The sequence below is a fragment of the Gouania willdenowi genome, chromosome 10 (assembly GCF_900634775.1).
Source record: "Gouania willdenowi chromosome 10, fGouWil2.1, whole genome shotgun sequence".
Lineage (NCBI taxonomy): Eukaryota > Metazoa > Chordata > Actinopteri > Blenniiformes > Gobiesocidae > Gouania > Gouania willdenowi.
In genome coordinates this window covers 30,873,661-30,899,965 of record NC_041053.1, presented here as the reverse complement: position 1 = coordinate 30,899,965, position 26,305 = coordinate 30,873,661, and the positions used below count along the sequence as shown (strand labels likewise).

The window sequence follows — 26,305 nt, the reverse complement described above, 5'->3', positions numbered from 1 at the left end:
TCATTACTTGGACGTGGTTAGTAATAGGTCTACTTTACGGCTCCAATATACACAGTGAACCCTTTAATAGCTCATATTATAAATTCTGCAATACCCCATTTTAGTGCATTGACAGAAGTTTCAGGATTCCCTCTTGTCTGTAACACCTCAGCGACGGTTATGCTGCAGGGGAACTCTTTACAGCAGGGGCCACAAAAATGTGATTGTATCTGATCTGAGGGCCACATTATCAACAATTATGTCAGCATTTAGAATCATGATTCATCTGAGCATTGATATGTGTTTTTGGAGTCATTATGTGTGTATTTGTTATTTTTTGTGTTCTTGTAGTAATTTTGTGTATTTTACTGTTTTTTTCCTGCATTTATGTTCTCGATTAGTGCGTTTTGGGGTTACTTTCTGTATTTTTGTTGATGTGTCTTGAGAGCTATTCTGTAATGTGGTGTTTTTCTGTTTTTGTTGTCCTTTTGCTAGTTTAAGTGGTTGTTGTGTCTGTCTTTGTTGTCATGTTGTGTGTTTCTTTGTACAATTTGCTGTTGACTTGTGTGTTTTGGGAGTTATTTTGTGTAATATGTTGGGCTTTATATTCCTTCCAAGTTCTTGAAATACAATTTTTGGGGATTTGTGATGGGGGTGCACAAAAATCAGACCAAGGGCCACATGTGGCCCCCAAACCCCCAGTTGCCTATGTCTGCTTTACAGATTAATTTCTATGGAAAGCCATTGTCCTGTTTAACTGATTGGTATGCATTTTTTTGGGACACATTTACAATAATTTTTTAGATGACAGCTCAACACCCATGGCATTGGTCCACTTTTGTTGCAAAAGTAGAACATTTAGAGATAAGTGAAACGTGATTATAGCAAACTAAAAAGACATTAGGTTTAAACTTACCTATGCACATGCAGCAACACGTGTCAGACCTGGGATTTACTTTATAATATATACTGCTACGTCTCTGTCCAGAGCACAGGGGATGAAAGGAAGAAAAAAATATTTGTATCAGAGGAAGAAGATGTTGATACACTCTTATTTTCAATTTACAGTCAATTCTTTCCAAGAAAGCCATTTTTTGGTGCAAAAAAAGGAGTGCATCCACTTCTTCCCACTCAGATTTGTGGTCCCTCTGACTAACCAGCAGTCCGGCTTTATGGCATGCTGGCAATCAGAGCAACTGGTCACAGGTGGAGCCCTCACCTGCAACTCAAAACTAAATTAGCACCAAAACAAATGAAATAAACATTGAACAACTAAACAGAACTATTAAATATTGTTAGTGAGATGAATGTGCGCCTTTACCTCCAACTAACTCAAAATAAACAAGAAAATAAATAAGAGAACAAGCACATTTATAGCACAGTTTATATGAAAATGCGGTTATTTCGCTTTTGCTTGGACAATAGTAAAGTTATTCTTGTATTACATAACAATTAAAACACACACAGACACACACTGGTCACGTTTACATGAGGCCTTGAATTCAGAATAAAAGTTAAATCCTCTATTAACATGGAAATTCCAAATTAAACTTAAATCAAAATTTGGTGGCTGGTTTATTCCGATTTTAAATTCCGAATTAAATAATTCCTCAATCTTGTAAACACCTAATTCTATTTTAAGTTCATTCCGGTCGTTCTGCGCATGCTTGACTTGTCGCGATGATGCGCCGGTGACAGCATGATCCAAGATGGCCGCCCAGACTTGAGCCGAGACTATTTATTCAATAAGAGCCTTAGAAGACACGGATATAATGAAAAGAGTGGATGGACGAAAGCATAGACATGCAGATATTCACACGTTTCCATGTAAACAAAACACTTTAATTTGAAATAATTAAATTCTGAATAATTAGTTCTGAATTGAAAAAACATAATGTAATTTTGGCTAGCGTGTGTGTCCCAGGACAACATGTGGAGTATTATCTGAATTGTCAAGGTTTGGAGTCAGTGTTTGCTATAAAACAAAAGCAAGATTAATTGTCCGACAACAAGTGAATGGAAAGGTGAAGTGGGTCTTTGCAGGTGTCGAGTTTGTTCGTCAAGTGAAACCGGGCTGATTTAAAGCTCTCCTTCACATGGTTACTCATGTAAAACACAAACATGATGATGAGATGTTGGCTGCTGGCTGTCCCCACAGTTTGTGTGAGTCAGTGGGTGGTTAAACCCAGCTGGAAAAAACAAGAAAAAAACCCCACTTTTTAGCATAATCTAAAAATGGGTTACTTACCTATAAGCAATTAAATAATGCGGTGGTAAATTTTAATGAAGCTTCTTTATGTACAGGTAAAATACAGTTCTTTACATCAGAAATTCAGAAGCTTCATAGTTACAAGGTGTAAGGTAAAATGTTTTTCGATTCAGAAGCTAAATTGATACAATATTTGCATATTTCATTAATTTCATAGTTTTGGCATGCTGCCGCTAAAAAAAGGGGGACATTGGGACAAAAACAGCCCGCTTATTTTTATGTGTGTTACGTGCTTAAGAAGTAAACTCCCTTTTTGCTGTTACAACAATAATTTGTGTAACGCTATGGTTTTCTTGTATCCATAATGGAGTTGCAACACCCACACAAATGTTAATAAACTAAAGCTGATTTTTTTTTAAAGATATCGGCTCTTTAAACTAGTGTTAAATTCTATTTACTGTATGGATACTGATCCATAAAACTGCAGAGTCAATATTTGAAACATTTGAATATTGTAGGAATAGAATGCTAGTTACATATAACCCTGTTGTGTAGTCAAGGGAATGGTAATCAATGGAACACCAATAATATCAAATAATCTGGAAGTCATTGATGTTCATACATATTGTGGTTCATAAATTAAGTTCAGCATGAACAACACAGCAACAGAATATTAACTCAAAATGAAACATGTTCTGTTTCTGTTTAAGGTTCTGCGTCTGTTTTCAATGTTCCATGACCATTATTTGGCAACCATGTTTTCTTTCAATCTTTGGAATTTAACAAAACAAATAAATGCACTACTTATGGCTTTTGACACCAGGTTTTGAAAAGGTTGAACTTTTTTTCTGGTGTGTGAGCTGAACAAATATAAAACAAATGAAATGTCAAAGTTGTTGCCCCTGAACAGATGAAATGTCAGGGACAATACCTCAGCCCAAGCCCTCTTACACCTGGCTCATCTTTTCCAAGCAGTCATATTTGTCGTCAGACGTAAAAGAAAAGACCAAATAAGCTTTCTCTCGCTGACCTTTTGCTGAGCTGACCTATTACCACCCCATTATTTGAGCTGCTGAATGAATGGTGCCGGGGTCCTTTTTAACCTCAGGCAGAAAGGCAAGCACTCAAAGTGAAATTATCTGGGCTTTTATCTCTCCAGTACTTTGACTGTCCTGTTCACTACCGTTTTCTCATCCTGGCATCGATTCTCCCCTATGTGGACATACTCCGACAAACCAACTCTTACAAAAGAAACAGTCATTAGGAAATTTGCCTTGGTCCAGGATTACGTTAATTATCACTTCATTAAAGCAGGGAGAGATGAATTATCTTAGATGAAATGAATGCAAAATGAGGAAACAATGAACAGGCAAAAAGGGAAAGAGGCAATTTTAGAGACAAACTCGTCAAATGAATTTAAATCATTGTAATTCAAGGAGCAATCCCCAAGAGGCAGGCCATAACATGGTTGAGAAAGTGGAGTAAGGACCACCCACCACTTTTTCTTCTGTGCTTGAATGATGTCTGTTCCAGCCTCATAAGAGCCAGGGCTGCTTTCTACAAACCACAAAGTCTCACTAATCGTAAAATGCCAATAATTGGTGTTCTTGCAGGAGGCAGAAAATATTTTAATATACTTTTCAGACATTTACACTGCCTATCGCATCACTAGTGACGCTAACCTAACACATTGTTTCTCAAATGCAATCACTATTTCTCTTGACTTTTATATCTGCATCCCCTTGTATTGGGTTGTTGGGAAAGTGATACGACAAAATCCAATGGATAAAAACTGACCCCTTTGTATCAAAATGGACCCAAATCCCAGTTTCATAATTAAACATGCAATAATGACTTGTTTTATAATGAACATTTGATTGCACCAGGGCTTCTCAACAGGTCTCACCCTGGGACCCACATTTTGCCACGGCCTTTAAATTGTGCCCACTTTCTTTTTTTTTTTTAAATATTTAAAATTTTTCCTGCCCAACATGCATTTTAAAATGCATGTCAAAAGAAGAGTATCTTTCAAAATAAAAGACAAGTGCAACATGAGAGACATTAAGTATTTATATTTGACCAGCTGTCCACGACCCACTTTTGGGTCCCGACTCACCAGTTGATATTTAGGTGTTGACATTTGAAAAAATAGAAAAAACATTAAAATTAGAACTTTGTCCACCTTTATAGTAAGGGGTTTGGATTTGGTTGTGGAGCCTAAACCAGCTGAATCAGAGTGAAATGCAGGTTACACTTCAAAAAATACACCAATACCTCACACACTGTGTGACCATGTTTGTAATACGAACCATTTCTGCTTTAAGTTGGTGTTTTGATACTAAATTTACACATTAACATTTAATAGAGTTGGCCCCTGTGCAAAAAAAGCCTGGGTTCCCCTTCCAGAGAGGGTCTAGAGCCTTTTTACTGCACAGTGCTCCCTGTGTTTGCACAGGTTTTCCTTCACTACTTTAGTTTCCTCTCACACACCAAAATCATGTACTGTATGTTAGGTTGATTGGAGTCAATAGATTGGACAGAGGAAAAAATAGGTGCGCAGAAGGCAATGTTCGACCTGCCTCTGGTCCAGGGCTCACACTGCCATGTTACACATGTGAAAGATAGATAGATTTTTTTTGTTTATCAGTTTCCATTACCATTTAAAACGTGACCTGTATCAGACTCCAGTGTGAACGGTATGCGACTCAAGCTGACCCGCATGGCCATTGGCGCGTTTGTCTTCAAGTTTTTGTGCAGTGGAGCCAAAGAATAAATTAGCAGGTGAAGAGGAGGAAGAGGAGAAAGAAGAAAAAAAAGAGAACCAAACAATGTTTTGGCTTTTTGTGGTGCCGATTTGCTTTTAAACCATTTATGATATGAACCTTCAAGCTTTGACCCGAACCCAACGGAGCAAAACTGAAACCGACAGAGTGTGGATATTTATATCCACACTCAACCTGAAACTGACAGTTAAAACCTATTTTGTTCCTCATACAAGTGACCTAGTGGTAAGCCTGTTTTTAATAACAGACAGCTGTTAATGTCAACATCAGTTCAGCACAATGGGTAACCAGCGCACGTCAAACACAGGCACAGTGCGCGAATGAGAGTGCTTCTATTTCAATAATCCATGTATCAAATATATAAGGATAATCCATGTTCTTGTGCAGAAAAAAGATTGATTCAACAGTGGATGCTTAAAGACTGTCCAAATTCTGTCCCTGTCACCTTTTTTCTTGCTTTTTGGAGTAAATTATGTTCAATTCATTGATCTATGAAGCCTACACTTTGATTATATCTCATTAAAAATTACCAGGGGTATAGAAGCTTTAATATTTTTGATTGTCAGTCCCGGCATGTTTCAGGACAAATTCAGTCTTAAAGGGGGGACTGTGCTCTCCCCCTTTCTCTTCACCCTGTACACATCTGACATCTGCTATAACTCTGGGAGCTGCCACCTGCAGAAGCTCTCCGATGACACAGCAATCGTGGGGTGTGTGTCTAAGGGGAGAGACCAGGACTACTGGCAGGTCATCATAGACTTTGTCAACTGGAGCGAGCTCAACCACCTTCAGTTCAACGCCAGCAAGACAAAAGAGATGGTGATAGACTTCCGCAGGAAGTCACCCTAGACTGCACCGGTGAACATCCAGGGTTTGGACAGTGAGATTGTGTTGTGGGTGTTCACCTCAACAATACACTGGACTGGTCACGCAACACAGACGTCCTCTACAAGAGGGGCCAAAGTCCACTGCACCTGCTGAGGCGACTGAGGTCCTCTGGAGTATGCAGGACTCTATTACGGACTTTTTATGACTTTGTGGTGGCATTTTTCTATGCAGTGGTCTGCTGTGGAGGAGGGAGCACAGAGAGAGACAGGAAGAGACTGAATAGACTGAATAGACTGGTCAGGAGGGCCAGTTATGTTCTGGACTGTCCTGTGGAGTGTAGAGGAGGTGGGTGAGAGGAGGATGTTAGTGAAACATGACACTGTGGGGGCTCTGAGCAGCTCCTTCAGCAGCAGACTGAGACATCCACCTTGCAAGACTGAGCGCTACCGCAGGTCATTTATTCCATCTGCAGTCAGACTGTTCAACAGCATCACCGCTAAATAATTATCAATCTCATTAATGCTGCTCACTTTGTGTGTTTCTTTCTGATCTGTCTTTCTACAAGGGAAAGTGTACACAGTGTTTATGTTTATGTCTAGTATGTGTGTGATCCACAATTGAAAGTGTACATAGTGCTTATGCCTTGTATTATTTAATTCTATTGTATTTTTTCTTCCTTTATTTAATTATTGTTTGATGCTGTTATATTTCCTGTTTCCCAGTTTTTTTGGAGCTGCTGCAACATCTAAATTTCCCCCATTGGGGGATCAATAAAGTTTTATCTTATCTTATTTTATATTAGATTATAAAAAATCCACTTTTGCAGTTTTTTTTTATTACAAATGAGATAACTTGAGTTTCCAGCGGCACACAAAATGTGAAATAAAACCATCCAGTCGTTTGTCTGTGGTCTGTGTAAGTCTTTTAACACAGAGAAAATTGCACTACTTCAAACTTACATTTGTGACGTCACAAGTGATATCGGGAAAGAAAATACCCTCCTCTCCGCTGGTAACTCCACCCCCAACCAGTCACTCCAAAATACGGAGCCATCAGTTCCCGCCTAACTTTTATGGGTCAGTGAAACTCCGCCTGTTTCTCGTGAAGTGCTGCAAACGGGGTTGGAGGGGCGCAACCTTCATCAGCTTCACCCGTACAAAGTGTTTGAACAACACATCTCATCAGTGCTACAGTAGAAGATCAATGGGAAAAGCTGTTTTTGTGGACGAGACCATAGATGCCAATGATTGTAGAGTCTAAAATGTTGTAGGTTAATGACAGCTTCGAATACTGTGAAATATTCTGGCCCCGAGTGATGAAATAACTGATGCATTCTTGCGTCCATTTATTTTTGTTTAATCATTTTGGTCTGAAATGAAGTTATCAGAATAATTTAAATTAGGTCAATTTAAATTAAGTTGATAAAAATTTAATCATTAAACCTGCTCAGATTCAGTCAACCCTTGATCCCTGAGGGGAAATTGGGAAACATTAATGCAGCTCTCATACAATGTTAAATGACATAAATTAATAATCATGTCAGTGCAGCTTATATACACCTTTCAATTATATCTTACTGATTATTTTAAATTACATTTTTATTTTTGACATATATTTTCTGAAGAAATTGATATTTCTAAAATTAACAGAATTTTGAAAAATTATTGTGGAAAACACGGAATTTAGAAACAAGACAAGACAATCAGGCAACTTATTCTTTATGAGGTCAAATTAAACAAAGACACACTCCCCAGAGTTCTGGGCAATGCATTCAGAAGGAATCGCATTGGTTGGTTGAAGGAGAAAGCAACCTTACAAAAAAATAAAATAAAGAATGATACAACTTTCATCATATTGATAGCAAAGCCCTGGAGCTGGAACGTATAAATGAGACACCGGGGAAGCTTAAGCAGGCTTCCTGACAACAAAATCTCTGGAAAATACAATAAATCTAAAAGTAGGACCAAAAGTGTTGGTTTATTATCAGTTATTGTGTGCTTTATATAAGAAATTTTCACCAATACAAAGCTGTGGAGATACATCCACTACTGTGCTGACTATCCGAGTATTGAGGAGCAAATTACATAAACCACCCACTGAAAATGTGTGAAGATGTATTTGTGATGATGTAGCTACCCACCACGATGGGAACAGTGCATTTTTTTTTCCTATTCTAACACTTTTGTTCATGTGCTGCCTAATGCTCTCCTTTGTATTTACTCCATATATTTTGCAGACAATGTCTACAAGGGAGGCTGAACAAAAAAAAAAAAACTTCTCCCAGCAGCTGCATTAGAAACTAAACACACCTGTAGTTATAGCTGCAGGCCAACCAATTCCCTTTTGTTCACACACTAAAATAAAATACAGAACAATCCAAAAGCATACAATATACAAATCATCCTAATTCTGCACGTAATCTCTTATTTTTCTGTGTAGAATATACCCTTTGTCACCTTCTCGTTCATAGTTGCAGCATCCTCTATAAACACCATGCATGTATACAGATGTACATTTTATTTGAATACATTGTTTCTAAATTGTTGGATAATTCAATGCATACTTTGTTTGAGCTTGCAGGAAGTTTGCACTGTGAGTCTGTGTGTTTATGCATGCTGTAATATGCATGAGCAGATGTTGCTGTCTCAGGTTTGATTGACTACTGGTTCGAGGAAACAAACACTAATTAGTATTTGATCAGGTTTGTATGGTGCTGAAATCAAAATGGCTGTTTGTGGCACGCTGCATAGTAAACTCAGTTTAACAGTGAGATTGGTTGGCAACACAAGGCACTGTAAGGTGTAAATAAGAAGAAAAAACACTTCCTGTTTCCTACATTAAACTAAAGGTTTAGTGTTTGAGCATATTGAGGTTTAAGTTACACAATGAACAAAAATATGGGTGATTGAAGAGAAAAATAGACAACAGTGTTTTAACACCAAAACAAGGATAATATAAAGATAAGTGTTTGAAGGAGTCTTCATCATCTCATCAAAGGTTTGATGTTAAACAGTCTGTTTCTGTTTCTTAATGTTTCAAAATCTGTTATCAGCCCAGGCCTACATGTAGTCATTTCAAGACAACAATGCATGTTTTGTTATTGCAATTAAATAAATGCATTTATTTTATTGCATAATTGTGACCATCACCAGCCCTCCCTAAGGAAAAGTAAAAAAAAAAAAAAAACTTTATTAATTGGAGAATATAGAAAGAGAAGGCGGTATTACATCTTGGTGAGGGGGAAGGGAACAGGGAAGTCGGAGTCAGGGTAGGGAAATGGAAGGGGTGGAGAAGAGTCGAATGTTTTAGCATCAAAAGTTTTCAAGATTTTTTATTCATGTCTAGCTGTTGTTGTTTTGATTTAATTTATTGTGAAAAATGCTATTGTCTAATAGAAATGGTTTTCATCTTGTTAAATCTAATCATAACTGGTTATCTTGTTTCAATGCAAACCAGAGATCTTAAACTGACTTCTCTTGGACTTTGTGGATCAACATCAGAACTCTTAGTGCATCATCACTAATGATGGAATATGAATACCGGCCCACTGATATTATCAGCAAATATAAGGCATAATGAGTTATCACTTGACATTTGTATCAATTTTACTACCAATATTGAGAAAAATGATAAGTACTGTTTTTGATGTTGAATAAGAATTCAACTATTTTGCACAGATGATGTGTATTTGTGGTTAAATGTAGAGATAACCTGTTATTTCCATTGAGATATATATTAGGTGACCTAAAACAGGTTTGGGGAGGGGTAAGTATGTAAGTAAGTAAGTAAGTAGTTTATTTATAAAGTGCTTTTTGCAGAAAAAAACACAAAGTGCTGTACAGAGATGTGGTAAAAGTTCAAGTGCAACACAATAGAATAATAAAACAAGAGTGCATAAATATCATAAGAACAGCAACATTAAAGGACAAATAAAAATTAAAATCCAGTTAACCAAAAGCTTTTCTGTAAAGTGTAGTCTTCAGCAGGGGTCTCTGTATACATATATTGGTAGTGGTTTATAGCGGAAATTTAGTGTCGGACAATATCGGTCATCAAAAAGCTAATATCTATAACATCCCTAATAACACAGACATTTCTGATTGTACGTTTCTTGAAGTTCACATTAACGCTAACTAAAAAAGGACACATTTTATTTTCACTCATTCACTTCGATTATTTGGAGAAAGTTGTGCTTGTTTAGCCTTTAAAGGAAACATTTAACAACATTCAAGTTCCATTATGGTTGTGGCAATTTCACATAAGTGTTAAGGTCATAATAGAAAGGCCTTGGACAGAGTGAAGTTTAAAAAACAAAAAAAATAAATAAATAAACTACAGGGTTGAGCCAATAATATGAAGTCAAAAACGTAGGGCTCTGAACATAGGCTTTAAATTTATTAGTATTCAAGTACATGCAGGAGTTTGCACTTTAGAGTGAATGGAGTGGATTATGCTGACTTTCCTTCCCTTTTACCTACAAATAGTAGAATATTATTTGGTTGCTGGCAATGAATAAAAAATCTGACAGTTGAGAAATGAGTGCTCCCCACCCAGCCTAAACATTATATTTGATACTCGTAGAAAAACAACTGCCTACAATCAATATGTGACTAAATTTATGGGAAACAATCAATAACAACAGTTGAATTATGTTGTGAGTGTGAGTCATATGCTAAGAAAAGTGGTGTAGTAATGGTCAAGCTCTCCTAACTCACTTTCATGTAAATGAAATAAGTGTGAGGGGAGGAAAAAACAACAAAATGTCATCATACCGGAGTTAGGAGACATCGCTGTCTTGTGCAGGAACTTTTTAAGATGGTTCACATTTTAAAAACTGCACACAACCTGACAAGAAAGTCATTTTAACCACAAGTGCTGACATTTTCAGTAATATGCTCCCCTGGTTTTAGCTTTTCACAGCAGATTCTGTGCTCATTCTGGACTACAATTCATCTTTCTGAATTACTGTAGCCGCGGAACAATTGATCCAATCTTTTTAGTCTTCACTTTATTCTTATAAGAGCCATTATACAGCAGAGACAAGTAATGGGATAGACTTAACTGAAAAACAGATGAAAAAATCTGCCAAAAATAATCCTGAAATTATTATGCCTCTCAAAAGCTAATATTTAACCCAACTCTCGTGTTTTGTTTTCTCATCCCAAAAAAGGCACAAAGCTCAGTGGATATAGCTGTGTCCGGGTGAAAGAAATCATTGGCAAGCTGAGTGTTTAAGTGAAAAAAACAAAAACAAAGTACCCCTCAGATAATACCAGTGAAGGCACTGGTGAAATTCCTTGCTGTGCTCCTACAAACAATAATTGAAGCTTTCAGGTGCTATAGTTTTGAATTTTTAGTCCCTGCTATCAGGGATTTTATCCACAAGAGATCGGAAGGTCAACTGCTTCTGTCCCACAGATGCCCCAGAGTATGCGTTGCATCCTTGGTATTAAGGGCTGAGAGCGGGGGCCGAGGTCAGCCTATGATTACTGCTGAGGATGTGAGAGCTGACGAGTCCCGGGGCTCACTGGACCCTTTACAAACAAAGAAGCTTCACAGAGGAGCTCCCAAGTCAGTTTTATCAGAGTATCTCTAATGGTTATGATATGATCTGTCTAGCATCACTTCCAATTAAAGCTTGCTGAGGGAATGCAACGGATGCTGCTCCCCATTTCATTGAGGGCTCGGTTGTGTTCAATGAATGTAGACCATTGTTTGAGCCCCTCGTTTCAGTGGTGATCAAAGTTCTATTGTGACCACCACAAAGGGAAGTGGCCAGTGGCCAGGCCTGTTAGATATGTGTTTTTTGTGTGTGTGTGTGGCGATAGATGAAGAGGGTAATCACTCTTCTTACTGATAGCAATGACCAGCCAACTCCTGGCTGAGACAAAGACCAAACCTCTTTAATACAATATAGAGCTATAACAAAGGCCTCCGGACAGCTTTTCTAAAAAAAAAAAAATCCATCTCAGAGTCCCAACAGTTCTGACACAAACTTTGTCTGGCCTTGCACTGTAGTCCCTCTGCTAAGATCCAATTTTTGAGGTTGACACTTTCAAATGACTGTGACAGCAGCAAAACCTTAATATCACAAAGTCTGAAAGTGTCTCGCACAATGTAGTGAAAAACTTTGAAACCAAGGAGGCCATTAAACGTTAACTTTGGCTGCAACAGGCAGTTCTGCAGATGTAGATGTCCTCTGGAGAGAAGAAGACAGGGACCAATTTGCTCTGGACCAGTTTGCTCAGTTTGTTAATAAGCCAAAGAAAATTACACTTTGTCCAGGAAAGTGTCTAGAGTGCCATAAAATGATAGAACTTTAGTTTTAGGATAAATGATGTTCTATTGTTCTCGATGTCTAGCTTTGTGTGGGTGTAACAAAGATTAATTGTTCAAGCTAAAACTTCTTATTGGGTGAAATGCAGCTGTCTCGTCTCTGGAGTCACTACATCCGTTCGTCACTAAAGAGGCTCAAAGGGAAAAGTGTCTTAGTTTTAACGACTTTTTTTGGGTAATGTCTTTGTAATTTAGACATGTCTTTGTTTCACTGAATTCTCATCTCTTCGCTTTTTGTTTGAGATGTCACCAATTGGTCACCTCGCTGCTCGTTTTGTATGCATTGCATTTCAGTTACAGCCTTAAAAAAAAAAAAAAAAAAAAAAAAGAAAGAAAAGAAAACAGCCAATTCATCTATTTTCATTTCTTTCTCTTTGTTTTAAGTGATGACACTTGTTGACTCATGATCACTTTGGAATAAAATAACGTAGGGTGACCATCCGTCCGAATGTACCCAGACATGTCCTCTTTTTACGTCTTGTCTGGACCGTCAGGCCGTATTTTATAGAAAATGTCTAATTGTACGGTTTCCGTACCGACAACCCCCGGTGCTATTGGCACAGTTACCAAAATACAAGTACTTAGCGTTTTAGGGCTGGGATTAGGTTTAGGTTTAGAGTTAGGTTATAACCCAATATCGCAACAATTTTTAGGTTTAGGGTTAGGGTTAGATTTATGGTTAGGTTTAGTCATAGTCACGCAACCTAAACTGACGAATGATTGACCTATCATGTGACCCAAACTGGCGAAAATAGGGGCGCTGGGCATGGATAGAATGTCGGTATATTGATATGGCAACTGTACGGATAGCCACTGCCTATTTTATAAAAAGATGAAAATGTATGGGTTTCTCAGGGACCATGAAGGCATCTCTGGGAAGACATTAATTTAAGTGACCGTAACTCCGCTAATATTTGCTCTATTAGAGAAATTTTAACATTTTCTGAAAGCTAAGGAGTTGCTCTTTACAGACAATGTCATGTGATTACAGTACTTTTACTCACATATGAAGGGACTGCTTTGTTTTGACAAAATCGTCACAGACGCAACAGAGAGAAGAGGAAGACTGAAAGCTTCCATGGAGGTTCAGAGAAACTTATCCTATAAGAAGTTAAGATCAAAGTCTTTCATTGAAGTGTACCGTATATTACACTTAATGTTCTGTAAGCTTTGAGGTTTTTTGTTATAGTTTAGGTTTCGAGGAGGAGATGTTTCTCTTATTGTTTTAATGGTTGAGAGATTTGAAGAAGGTTTGTACGAGATTTTTTTAAGGACAATTTATTATAACACATTAATATAGGTGATTTCAAATAGTTTTTTAAGTCTTTGTTATGAAGAGATAAATTGATTTTTTAACCTTATGGAGAAGAACAATTTATTTATCGACTATATTGTATTTTGCCACTACAAGGTAGATTCAAAACGTGGAGTACCAGCGCCAGATTCAGCACCGTGTCCTCTTTTTTGGAAATCAAAATATAGTCACCCTAATGTAACATAGTTGTACATGCCTGAGCTTTTGTATTTCATTACAATTATTGCCAAAGCAGCTGCAGTTAGTAATTTTTTTTTTTTTTTTTGCATACCTTGGCAGTAAATGAGGTCTTCTAATCAAAATTCCCTCAGGTGATTTAATTAAAATAAATTTGAACTGAATGATCTTTTTCACCTAGATAACTCTTAGTTTTCTCAATTTTTGGCATCACAAAAACACAATGTGGCTTTAGTTGTTGCTGCCTGCCAACTAATCCCACAGTGAACCACCACCAGAGGTTAGTGAATGGAATGGTTGGCCATAATGAGGCAGGAGCAGCTGCAAGCCCTTTTGATAGAATGAGGTCAGCAGAGCGCGAGTTATCATCACGTTTGATTGGGGGATGGTTAAAGGGTGGGTCTCACTCAAAGGGAGCTGGCGACAAAAGTATTTTGTATCGAAGGAATGTGAGAATGCTGGCTCTCCTGCTCTCTTTCAACTCATGTCTGTGTTAGAAATAAATCATTTTAATTGCTCTCTGATTCCCCCTTTTACCACTTCGCCAAATGATGATTGAATCATTAATGACATGTTAATAGGATGTGTGTCCTGGTAACCTTTGATATAAATCTGAACGTAATGGAGAGTGTTCTTGCTGACCACCATGAATCAAGAGTAATTACAAGTCTGTAGACAAGCACCAGTTTGGTGAGCTTCTGCTTTTGCAAATAAAGTATGACCGATGACAAAAGAAGGTTTATTTAGAGGACATTTTTTACAAGCATGCTAAAAAAAGAGTTACTACAGTTTTTTGGGTAACACTTTTACTGACCCCATTTTAATGAGGATTTTGCATTTCAGACTTTGCCCTTCAGGCAGAAGCAAACTGTGGCTATGGCTAAGGGTAGTTAGTAGCAGAATCCTATGGGTTTAAATGCTGTTGAGAGAGCGTGAGTAATTCATTTTTGAGCAGAAGGGCTAGGATTGTGGTGCGGCCCAGGAGATGAGAACATCGCTGGAAGAAACAAGAGCCTGCTTAAAGACTAATGGATACGTTAGCAAGTGCGCTCTCAGACCAGTTTTCCTGTTGGCTCCACCAGGGATATATATCTTTTTATGTATATAATATACATATAAAATGAAGCTAACCTCATATTCTTATGATGAAAGACAGCGGTGTGCAGGCGCGTCTCACTCGTGAGGGATGCAGGGGATGCGACACCCACACTTTCATAAAAACAAAAACTCATCCCCCTCACTTTTTACAAAGGGAATGAAAACGTGTTGTTAAATTGAATGAATCAGGCCAATCACAGCCAGTCATTTGACAAAGCCATCGTTCCAAGAAGGTAAACAAAGAGTTAACAGCGATGGGTAAAGTGGAAGTAAAATGACAAAAAATGAGTAACCGGTGGCAAAAAAGTTGGCAAGCAAAAAGGGTAAAGTGACTAAAACAGGTGGTATGTAAGTGCAAAAAGTAGCTTAAATGAGCAAAATGTGGCAAACAATACTGGAAAAGGGCAAAAATGAGGAACAACAAAAGACAAACTATAGGGAAAAGTGTTATTTATTCGGCAAAAGGTAGCTTATTTGGATGAAAAGTGTCAAAAAATGGTTAAGGAAAGGACCAAAATTGGATAAAAGTGTCAAAAACAACTTGCAAAACAGGACAAAAATTTGGAAAAAGGGATATTTATTAGCAAAGGGTAGCTAAAGTCTGAAAAAGAAAAAAAAAAAAAAAAGTGTAAAGGTTTTGGAAAAGGGAAAAAAATAGGACAAAGGAAGTTGCAAAATGGCCAAAGAAAAAGGTAAAACATGGGTTAAAAAGTTTAAGGTTTTCTGAGGGAATAATAATTAAAATTAACACAAAGAGTCACATGTTGAGAATCACTGTCTTATTAACAGTCTTATCATGGTTTTAGTAAATTCATTTCATTGGGAGTCGATAGTTGCCCTCCCCTTAAAACACCCTCACTTTTAAAAACGCTGCTCCACCACTGGCTGTGTGTTTCCCTTTGTCTATTTGCTTCTCTCACATCACTGGAATGTCCTGCTCTACATCCATTCTCTTCTTATCAATCCATTCAAACACACTCAAGGCAAAGATCTGCTCTCGATGGGGGAGAAGAAAAGTGGATCTTTCATTACCTGACAATGTCACTGGAGCTTTTGCAGACTCACAGAGAAGAGAAAGAATCAGGCCATGTCTTGCTTTTTGAATATTTCATCGCTTTCAGACCATCTACTCGACGCCAACAAAAGATCAATATTTCTAGTGGGATCTAGTGTTTGATGATAGTCTCTGTGATAGGCTACACATTCCCCATCAGCGTGGATATGGTTGTTTTCAGAGATACGCTGGAGGATGTTTAATGCTTCAGAAATGGCACATGTGAGCCGTGCACATGCCTGCAAAGAGTACTACTATACCAGAAATATACACTCTGCACACTTGTGGGAAGATTCCCAAAGGTCTGCTTTCAAAAATATGAAATGAAAAGAGGAACATGAAATGCATGGAATATAAATGCGGAGTTGAAACTTGCTGTGTGTGAAATGAGTAATTTCCATCATATTATTGCCAAATAATGTGTGTTATCTCAACAGCCTTAGAAATGCTACTCACATTACAGCGTATGAATGCATCATGACAAGGTCAACATTGTTTCACAATAAAACCTTGTACATGCTGCATTGACCTCCCACATGAGTTTGAAGTTCATTCGAGAGAATATCGGATTATTTTGAACCATATTGTGTGAGACTAAAGGTCAGAGTTGAAATAATATTACAATACTAAAACATACTTGGTATTGAATTTTATACGCACATTGGCAAAAATAGTTATGATGCTACGTTATTGATGCATAAATGCATAAACTACACTGCCCATAACAAACCAGCAATCAGTTGTATCGGAAAGCTTTCCAGTTTCAGATCCCCTTGCTTGGGGTTAGAATCCTGATCAATTTGTTCAATCTGTGATCATTTGTCAATTCTAATTCTCAACAGTACATTAAGAGTTAAATCAACAAAATTTCTCTCAGCTCTAGATTAGTCCTAGATGTACAGTAAATATGGTTCAAACCAATGGCTTAAAAAGATCTGTGTTTTTTAAAAATACATTATTATCAAGTACTCCTCACAATCACAGTTTGATTGGGTAGTATATCTTCAATGTTTATGTGATACAGAAGTTTACGTTTAGTTAATGTAGCTCCTTTAAAGTTCAAAAAAAGAAAAAAAAAAAACATTTAAGGTGATAGAACTGTTCTAGTAAATTAAATGAATGAATTAATAAATAATAATAATGAATGCCTGAAAATGTGCCTGCAGAATAACATGAGTTTACTTCACACACACAATTCAGTTTTATCTACCCACACATATAGGCTACATATCTTCATTTATTTTTTAATCAAACAGTAAGCTTTTCAATTGTGTTATTTGTGTAAATGTGCAAATGAAGTGTTTGAATATGATTACATCACCGATTTTTTTTTATAGTTATAATCCTGATTTTTTTTTTTAGATCGCTCCTGCTGACTCTGGCTACTCCTCTCTGGTTTGGTTGGGAAGCCATACATTTTCACCTCTTTTTCAGAGCAATTGGAGATTGGACATTTATTTAATTAATTAATCTTGGTACATAAGTGCAGAGTAAAAATCTAATTTTATATATGCATAAACATAATAAATATGTTTTCAAAGTGGTGTGTTTTTAATGACCCTTTTTCCAGATTTCTGCACATGCAAGCTAAAGACAGATTTCTGCAAACATTAAAGAAAATTCAAAGCAATACATCCTGTTTACAATACATATCAACATAGTTTTTAACCAAATTAATGTTGACCTTTAGTACGTCAAAAAACAGGTAAGGTAGCTGTTTACAATAATCTTTAAAACAACTGTACGTTAGGAAAAAAAACTATATATTGGAACTACATAAACATATATTTATTATACACATATATGACGATATACTGTATAAATATTGTCAATCAATGTAGTTATTGATGACAAATTACCAAAAATCCCAGTTATGTCACTCGTAATCAATGGATTTTAATTGCCCGCCAATAACTTCCTGGGAACAAATTGGTCTACATAAATCACGTGACAATCAAGCATTTTGGACTTCCGTTGTCACAACTCTCTCTCTGTACGGCTCTGGTTCACACATCTTATGTTGAATGTATCCTAAGGTAAAAGTCAGCCACTGGGTCCTCAGAGACTCAGCTGAAGGGAGGAGAAGTCTACGTGTGTGGCTCTCCCTGCCTTCACCGTGTGTTTACCAGCAAAGTAATTAGTGAGGGTGTGGCTCACCTCCCTGAGGGAGGGTCAGAAGGAGTTATCCCTCTTATGATGTCATAAACAGAGCAAACTCAAACTCACCTGTTTAAGCACACATTTCACAAAATGTGGAGCAATCAAGGGAGGAATCATACATTTTCACATTTGGAGCCACGTAATGAGACTATGGCAGGGTATCAAATTGGGGGTGGGGCATTAAAAAACTGCGGGGGGCACAAAAACCCATACATTTGTATAATATGGGACCTTTAAAGTAAACACACACATTTTATTCTCTACGTTCTGTCCTTTTAAGTGCTGCACACTCTCTCCTACATTCCCACTCAAGCATGACCTGTCAAAATATGTTTTGTCAATCATACTATAAGTAGACAAAATGTTGTGTCTACGTCCTCTAAATATAACTAATTTGACTGAGCCAGTAGCAGATAAATCCAATTTCTTTTTTGTCCAATCTAATGCTTAAATGATTCATTATCCAGCTGTCTCCTACATTTAGCAAACAGTGCTCAGTTTATGGCAGAACTGAATGTTTATGAAAGGACAATATATATTATTTATTGATTATTGTTCATGTACTGTGGGCCGTGTAATTACCCTTTTGGTAAAAAAAAAAAAAAGAAAAGTGAATACAAGGAAACAAAGCACAGAACATTTAGTAGTTTATTTATAAGCTGCTGTATACATTCAGTGAATATTCTGATTTTCATGTTGCCAGAAGCCATGGGTGAGACCAGCAAAAACATTCAGCTACACGATCTAGTTTTTTGTGTGCAATTTGTCCATTTTCATTCAAATTTTTCTCACATTGTACATAATTCACTGCAAAGCAACTGAAAACCACAGTGCTGATGTGCATCACGGTTCTTCAAAAAGCTTTTAGTTCATGTGTACATGGTTCCGCTCAGGCCTGTGGTGAGGTGCTTGTCCGGACGGGGAGAGCCCATAGCTACCTCCGTACACTCAGCCTCATCTTTGAGATCAGCTGAGCACAGATGGTACGGTGACAGCAATGCTGAGTAAAGCTTGTCTGCACATCAGAATGCCTTCAATTGGAGCTGAAAAAAACTGTTTTGAATTTGATAGGGTGAAATAGGGAAGTGCTGATCTATTACAAAGATGAACCTGTCTTTTTAACCTTAGCTACTGCACATCAACCTGCACTCCTTATAGTTTTATTTGCATCCTTTTTTTTTTTTGCTATCTCACTCTAAGCTCATCGAACTCACACACTAATGTCGGTGCTGAAATTGCTTTTTTAATCTTTGTTTTTATTTGTTTTTTTGTCTTTTTTTTTTTTTTTTTTAACATTTTCTAATAGCCCACACAGAAACTGGATGGCACAAGAACTGACCAATAAGAAACTCTTTACAACAAGGTAGACTGCAAGTCAACAGTTGCCAGGAATCACAAAAATTAATCCAAGATAATTTGAAAAAAAAAAAAAAAAAAAAAAAAAATCAATATAAAAGCAAAAGGACAAATGACCAAACGCAAGTTAATTTCAAGTATAACTTACTCATAAAATAACGACACGGCATTAAATATTCTCATTATACATTTTTAAATTATTTATAAAATATATTTTGGCATATATGTTTTTTTTATTTTTGTGTTTGTGTAACAAACGCTACCGTAGCTTCAGTTGAACACCAATGTTTATTTACTTTTTTTCTCTGGAAACAAAAACATTAAAGGGATTGTCACTTAACAACAGGTTATTCAAAATGATAATAATAATAAACCTTATACAGAGTTTCACATAGCAAGACATGAGTGACGATCCCTTCTATCCTAGCCCCATAGTCAAAATTTGAAAAAAGTACAAGAACCAAAGCACAACGGGTCTAATTTGTGCTGCACTGGCTACAATCAAGGATGAGCAAATGGAGGTTTGGAAAGCAGTAAGTCCCTTTTTTCATAAAGCTTATCTGTATGTCCCATTCCCAGTGTTCAGATAGCAACAGTTCATTTAACGCCATTTGTGATCAAATTTAAATACTGTAAGGATCTCACAGTCAGATGACACTAGGATGTCCTCGGGGATATGCAGAGATTTTCCCAATTAGTTTGGGGAAAGAGGATCAAATGAGACTGACAAACCTCTCGTTTCTCCTCCTGACTGCACTGCAATCAGTTGTAGGGATTTGACCAATATTTTTCTAATAAATTCTGCGTGTCTGTCATTGACAGAGCTCACTATACAAAGAAACAAAGGGTGGTTTTGGCAGCTGGAAAAACCAAAACAAGGCAAATGTCAGTTTGTGATACAAAAGTAGTTCAAAAGGCATAACTGTACGTGAGAACTGGCACCTCAGATGTCCAAACAAGGAGTGTCCGGCTTTGGCTCGAGGGCTGAAGATCCCAGCTGACCGTGTCCTTTAGATCGGCAGTAACCAGCCTGTCCACTCGTTTTCTGACCAATACAATGAGAACCAAACAAAAAAGCAAAACAAGGAAAAAATTACTGTGACTACTTCAAAGCCACACCCACTACCTGGGCTAAGAGCAGCTAGGAGCAGCACGTGACAGTTCATCGATTGTCCGCCCCATGCTGGTTCTTGTGTTCCTGTGTACTGCAAATGGGTGTGTCTCTCTACTTCCACAGCTGGACCTTTCCTTTGAGTAAACACAGCTATTGCAGACTATATATGTGTGTGTTTACACCATACGTGTGTATGCATGGCGTAGTGTGTCAGAGGGGGAGCTTGCTAAAGCACAATGTCCTTCAGGCGCTTGCTGCTGGGAGACTCCTTGTCTCGGCCATCATGGAGAAGCATGTTGATCTCCCTGACAGCCGGCTCACTGTCCTTCCCCTCCGGCTGTCGCAGCAGGCTGTGGTTGGCAATCCGCTCTGCGTCGCGGCATTTTAGTGTGTTGTAGGCAGATGTAGGCTTGGATATGGGGCTCTTCAGGTGCACAGGGGAAGTGAGGGGGCTCGCTGCCTCGCACCCGTTGCCAGCTTCACGCACAGCCCCTCCATTGGCCTTGGGGCTACACACCTGAGACTCTTGAGTCCACTTTCCTTTCATCTCTCCTCGCTCCACATCTTCTGAGCCATCTTTGCCAAAGGTGGCAAAAGTCCTCTTGGTAGTGCCATCCTCATAGTGTGGCACATCAACTGTCGTGGCCTCGATTGACAAAGCAATGACATTGTGAGCGTGCTCTGGTGACTTGGCACGTGCCGGGACGGGAACACGAGGCATCCAGCAGCGGTCGGAATGGCCGAGGATTCGACACTCGTCCTGGCAGTGAAAGCCCTCACTGGGATCTGTAAATAGTGAGAAAAAAGGAAAGGTTAGCTTAGTCTTTAAAAGTAACAATCAGGAACACAACACTGCGGTATTACAAGTGCCTCGATGTCGTTGTGGCTATGTCAAAGTATAAAATAATGAGCCGTTGCGCTAAAAAAAATAAGTTTTGTGTTGGCAGTAGCGGACTGTTTCAGAGTAAACTACAAGTACCATAATGGTTGAGCCAATGGTGTGCAACAGTGCGAGGTCAGAGGGGAAAGCAAACATGGCGGATGGCGGCAGCCAGCAGAGCAAGCTAGAAACTAAAGAGTTTGTATAACCTGTGCATAATTCAAGTCTACAAGTCAGAGGTGTGGAAACATTGTGGTTTCACCGCATCAAGAAACCATAAAGAAGGAAAGGTGGACAATTTGCAAACACTGCTAGTGTACCGTGTGCTACGCTTCCGGAAATATGAGCAACATGAAAAGCCACTTAACAACCCGGCATCCAGAAGAACATAAGGATTGTGTCAAACAAACAATCCAGTCTGGTCAAAAAACTGTAAAGGAAGCATTTACAACCAAGCTCCCTCATAACGGCTCAAGGGCTCAAGAAATAACAAGACACGTTGCTCAGTTACGGCAGTTTTCTGTTGTTGACAAGAGGTTAAGAGGTTAGTGGATCCTTGAAATGCTCGGAGAATACTCCTGACTTGTTCATCTTTCTCTAGAAAAACCTGAAATTAATCTAAACACACAATAAGGCACTACTTTGATTTCCTTAGTTGTTTTTTTTCTTTCATTATTTAATTTATTGTTAGTAGACTGTTTCTATACCTGTATTGCCTTTAAGAGTGTTCCTGACTCCATTAGATTAATTGCACTTTAGCTAAGGAAATTGTATCTGTTAGGAGGCAGTATTATCTTTCTGATGTCATGAATCTAAAAGTATGACAATAAATACAGTCCAAACAGTGAACAAACCGTGAGCTCTCCTGCTGCACGGTGCAATAATTATTGTACCGTGAGGTAACTACTGTAATTATACTGAACCGTGAGATTTAGATATTGTAACATCCTCAGTAACTATGCTTACATTTTTTACAAAGTTCCTCAGGTGGACATATTTGCTTGATCCTCATATTTAAAACCCATTATTAGGGCAAGACAGTCAAAATATGCGATTCCATAGAAACTTTTTTTTAATTTTTTTTATTAACCAACTTGCTAACACCACTAGCTACATTAGCTTTATCTTTAATAGACTTCAAAGATGACAATTAAATAGCGCATTGTGAAAGTCCATTTGCAACTCTATTGTCGCTGGGTTTTGTTCAGTCTAATCAGATGAGAGGCAGGTCTAAACAGTGCAACACGATATTACTCGGAAAAGACAGCAGACAAGTTGCGGTGTTGCAGCCTGGTTCATATCTCTGTCTTTTTCTCTCTGTCATCTGGCGCCGAGTTATAAATATGTAATGATGTTTAACGCTTGAGTGAAAGGAAGATTTGTCTGCGTCTGTATAACTGCGCTCCTCTGTACTTTGTTGTGTCGGGAAAAAAAAGGACTTTCAAGAATGGAAATCAGTAAATCTGCATTTTTTTGTTTTTGTTTGTGATTAATTCATAAATGCTTTTTTTGTGAGCTAATAGTGCAACACAGCTTTCTTGGCTTTCACAATCATGAATTAGTCCCTTTTTTGTGCGCACATGAAAAGAACTAAACATTTATAGCTGATTTACAGTAAAAAGAAAAGTGAAAACACAAGTATCCATTTTTCAAGATCCTTTTATGTTAATGAACTTAGCATTAATTTAAAAAGAAACATGCAGCACTGATAGAGTGACATATTTTTTGTGCTTTCCCTTATTTCACATCCTCCTTTCTACGAGCCCAAGGTGACAAGAAAAGGATTGTGCGAGGGATTAAGATCGACCCAAATGCATACACTTACATCTGGCAATCACAGCTTGACAGATCACCTAATTAAAATCACTAATGATCTGTTTCTCTCCCTTCTTTTCAGCACTCGTGAGAGGAACCTCAGCTCAGGCCCTGGGGGTCGATATTTAAAGATTGGAGATGAGGCTTTTCAGGGGCAGATGTGTCACATGTCTCTCATATAGTGCAAACTGATGGAACTGATGGATAGCTAGAGCACGTTGACGGAATGAAAGAGTGGTTAATGGACGTCAGCATGCATTGTCTCGTATTGAAGCTGGGATCATGAATAGCAAAAAACTTGTTCATTACAAAAACTTACATACAATGCAGATGCATATATAAACTGTAAACCCAAAGGTTCAAAGTAGTTAAATAGATTAAGTAGTTTATATTCAAAGTTATAGAAAAAAAATTCTACTAACTTAATTATGTCATGTTGGTGTAACATGTTCTTCCTTTGTGAGTTACTTTAACTAATATTTTTCGAGTAAATTGAACCATATTGGTTTATTACAAGTAAGCGCAACTTAAAAACACAACTCAAGTACAACTTAATATAATTAAGTAACTACATGCTAAGAATTATAAAGTCCTGTTATTTCTAATGTTTCAAATAAGGCTTATCTAAAAAATAAACTTAATTCATATAGCACTTTAATTTAACTGTTATCAAAAAGTACAAGAAGGCAGTCATCTAACCTTTTAAGTTCTGGAAAATTGTGATTTTTAAGTTAATCAAATTAAAAAAGTTGAGGCAATCGATTGGCTTCATTTTTTTTAGTTCTGGTAACTTATTTGGATTTACAGTGTATGGGAAAAGCTTGTTTAGTGTGCAATGTGGATATGAAAATCTTTTATCAAAAAAATTCTTAGCATAGGCCTCATAGATCAATAAATCAAAGATCATGTCCTTGAAAGTTCGTTTTACTGCATTGCATTGTGGGATGTGGAGTCGTAGACACAGGTGCATAGAAGAGTTTTTACCTGAAAAACCGACCTGAAAGCTAGTCAACTTCACGCATATTCAAAAATGCTTCAAAATCATATTTTTACCAATCTTAATGTATATAATTTAATGTTTTTTTACATTTATTTGTTGGTGTAATGAACATTTGTCTTGATGTACATTTTAATGTAATGTTTCTGTATATTTTTATCTGTCTGCATTAATTTCTGTTCGTACATGTACTAGAATCTTGATTTTTTTTTTTGTGCGTGTGGACCCCAGGGAGATTAACAACCACCATGGTGGAAGCTAATGGGCAGTGGAGACCAAAACAAAGCTTCAAGCGACAATTTCAACCTTTTTCCTTTCTTTTTGGAGTAAATTATGTTGATTCATTGATCGATGACGCCTACACTATGACTTTATCTGATTAAAAAATACCGTGGGGAAACAGCTTTAAGAATGTTGGTAGGTTGGTATCGACTATGATGCAAAATATCACCTTAAAAAAAGGTTTAATAAATTCAAAACGTAAAAAAAAAAAAAATACAACCAGCAGATAAATGAACACGCTTTTAAAAACATGTTGGATGAAAGTCTGATTAATGCGGAGTTTGTCACTGTAGCCTTGCATACTGTACATTAGATGGTCAAGGCTAAAATCGAAAAGGCAAAATTCTCCAGATTAGTTGGAATAGGCCCAATAATGAACCGAAAAAACTGTTTTCTAGGCACAACTAACATTTGTCAGCATTGTAAAAAGATAAGTAGGTTACAAGACGAGGTCAACCACAGTAAGTCTTTTAACCTTCATAGCCAATTCAAATTTTATGTATCATTTTAATCCTACATGCTTTTTGAATTGACTTTTTTTTTTTTGTTACGGTTGATTGCTGGCGATAGCGCTTCATCATCCTGTCAGAGATTATACCAACAAGTAGATTTCAAAGCTTTTTTTTTTTTAAAGCTTCTTACCTTCGACAAGCATTCAGTAGTAGTAGAAACATGAATCTCTGCTCTATATTTAGTTATCTGAAAATTTTGCCTGGCATGTTTAACAATGGAGATTTTTTTTTTTTCCTCCAAAGCCACAGATTAAAAATGTACAAGCATCTTGGTAATGAAAGCAATTTCCTCTAAACACTTTTTTTTTTTCTTTAGCCTACAGCAGGCATAAAAAGCCTCCGAGCACAAAGAAAATCAAAGTTTTATGCTCTCTACTTAGCAGTGGATACATATGCTGCGAATGCCATTTTTCCCCCCCTTTCCTTCAGGGGTCTATGGGAGAGCAACTGGGTTGTAAAATGACATTGTTTTGAAAGCCAAGTGCTATTAACAGTCACACATCCTGCCTCTGCGCTGAGCTCCGTGAAACGCAGATGTTGCTTTCAGAAATACACAAAAAAATTAAAAAGATGAAATTAGAAATAAAAGAGTGATGAGACAATGACCTTTGACAAGAAAATGTAGTTTCCCCCTTTTTGAGGACACAAAGTGAGCAGATTTGATTGAGAAGAGATAAATTCATGGCTTCTTAAAGTCAGGAAAAAAAATAATAAATAGAGAAAAATGAATGCACCAATCAAAACCAGCAGAAAAACAGGCTTTTCATTCAGTTTCCCTTGGAATACAGACAGGAAGACTTTAGGATCTAATTTATCAGATTTTTCTGATCAGATTTAGTTCTTTATATTTACTGAATGGGACAAAAATATTTAGTAATGATTATTTAAGACAGTTATACAGTCTAATAATACAGAAATATTTCATTTTCATATTTGAAATCAAGGTTTAAGGCAGTGGTTCCCAATCTTTTTTGGATCGTGACCCCAATGTAACAAGTTGTGCAAGGTTAGATATTTTTATACTGCATTGATTATCATATTTATTAATAACTACATGTATATTCACAAAGTGAAAGTACAGTATATAATACAGTTGTTTAATACAGTGTGCTATTTTAATTTGTAACAGAATAATAATTAAAACATTAAAAAAATACATTTTTAATCAGTCATTTTAAAAATGTTTTTTATTAATTCGACACTTCAGGCAACCCTTATGGGGTCTCGATCCCAAGGTTGAAAAACACTGGTTTAGGAGCAGAAGAAACTCATAAATAGCTCGAATCTGTTCACACCTATATTGCACAGCGCTAGACAGGAACACATAATGCCACTTAATGCCACCTGCCATTCAAATGAAGCCCATATTTAATATTTATCCATGTTTTCTTGTTCAAAGTTACCTGGACT

The 26,305-nt window shown here is 37.3% G+C and overlaps 1 protein-coding gene across 4 annotated transcripts in view; it reads right to left on the bottom strand.

The window, feature by feature from the left end:
• Positions 1-19,188: 19,188 nt before the first annotated feature.
• Positions 19,189-26,305, bottom strand: part of pcdh19 (protocadherin 19) — an 81,006-nt gene continuing 73,889 nt past the window's right edge. For all 4 annotated transcript variants that reach the window (XM_028459526.1, XM_028459528.1, XM_028459527.1 and 1 more), the window contains exon 5: positions 19,189-21,195. In XM_028459526.1, coding sequence (XP_028315327.1) covers positions 20,636-21,195 — 560 coding nt within the window. In that variant the 3' untranslated portion in view covers positions 19,189-20,635. The remainder of the gene's footprint in view (positions 21,196-26,305) is intronic.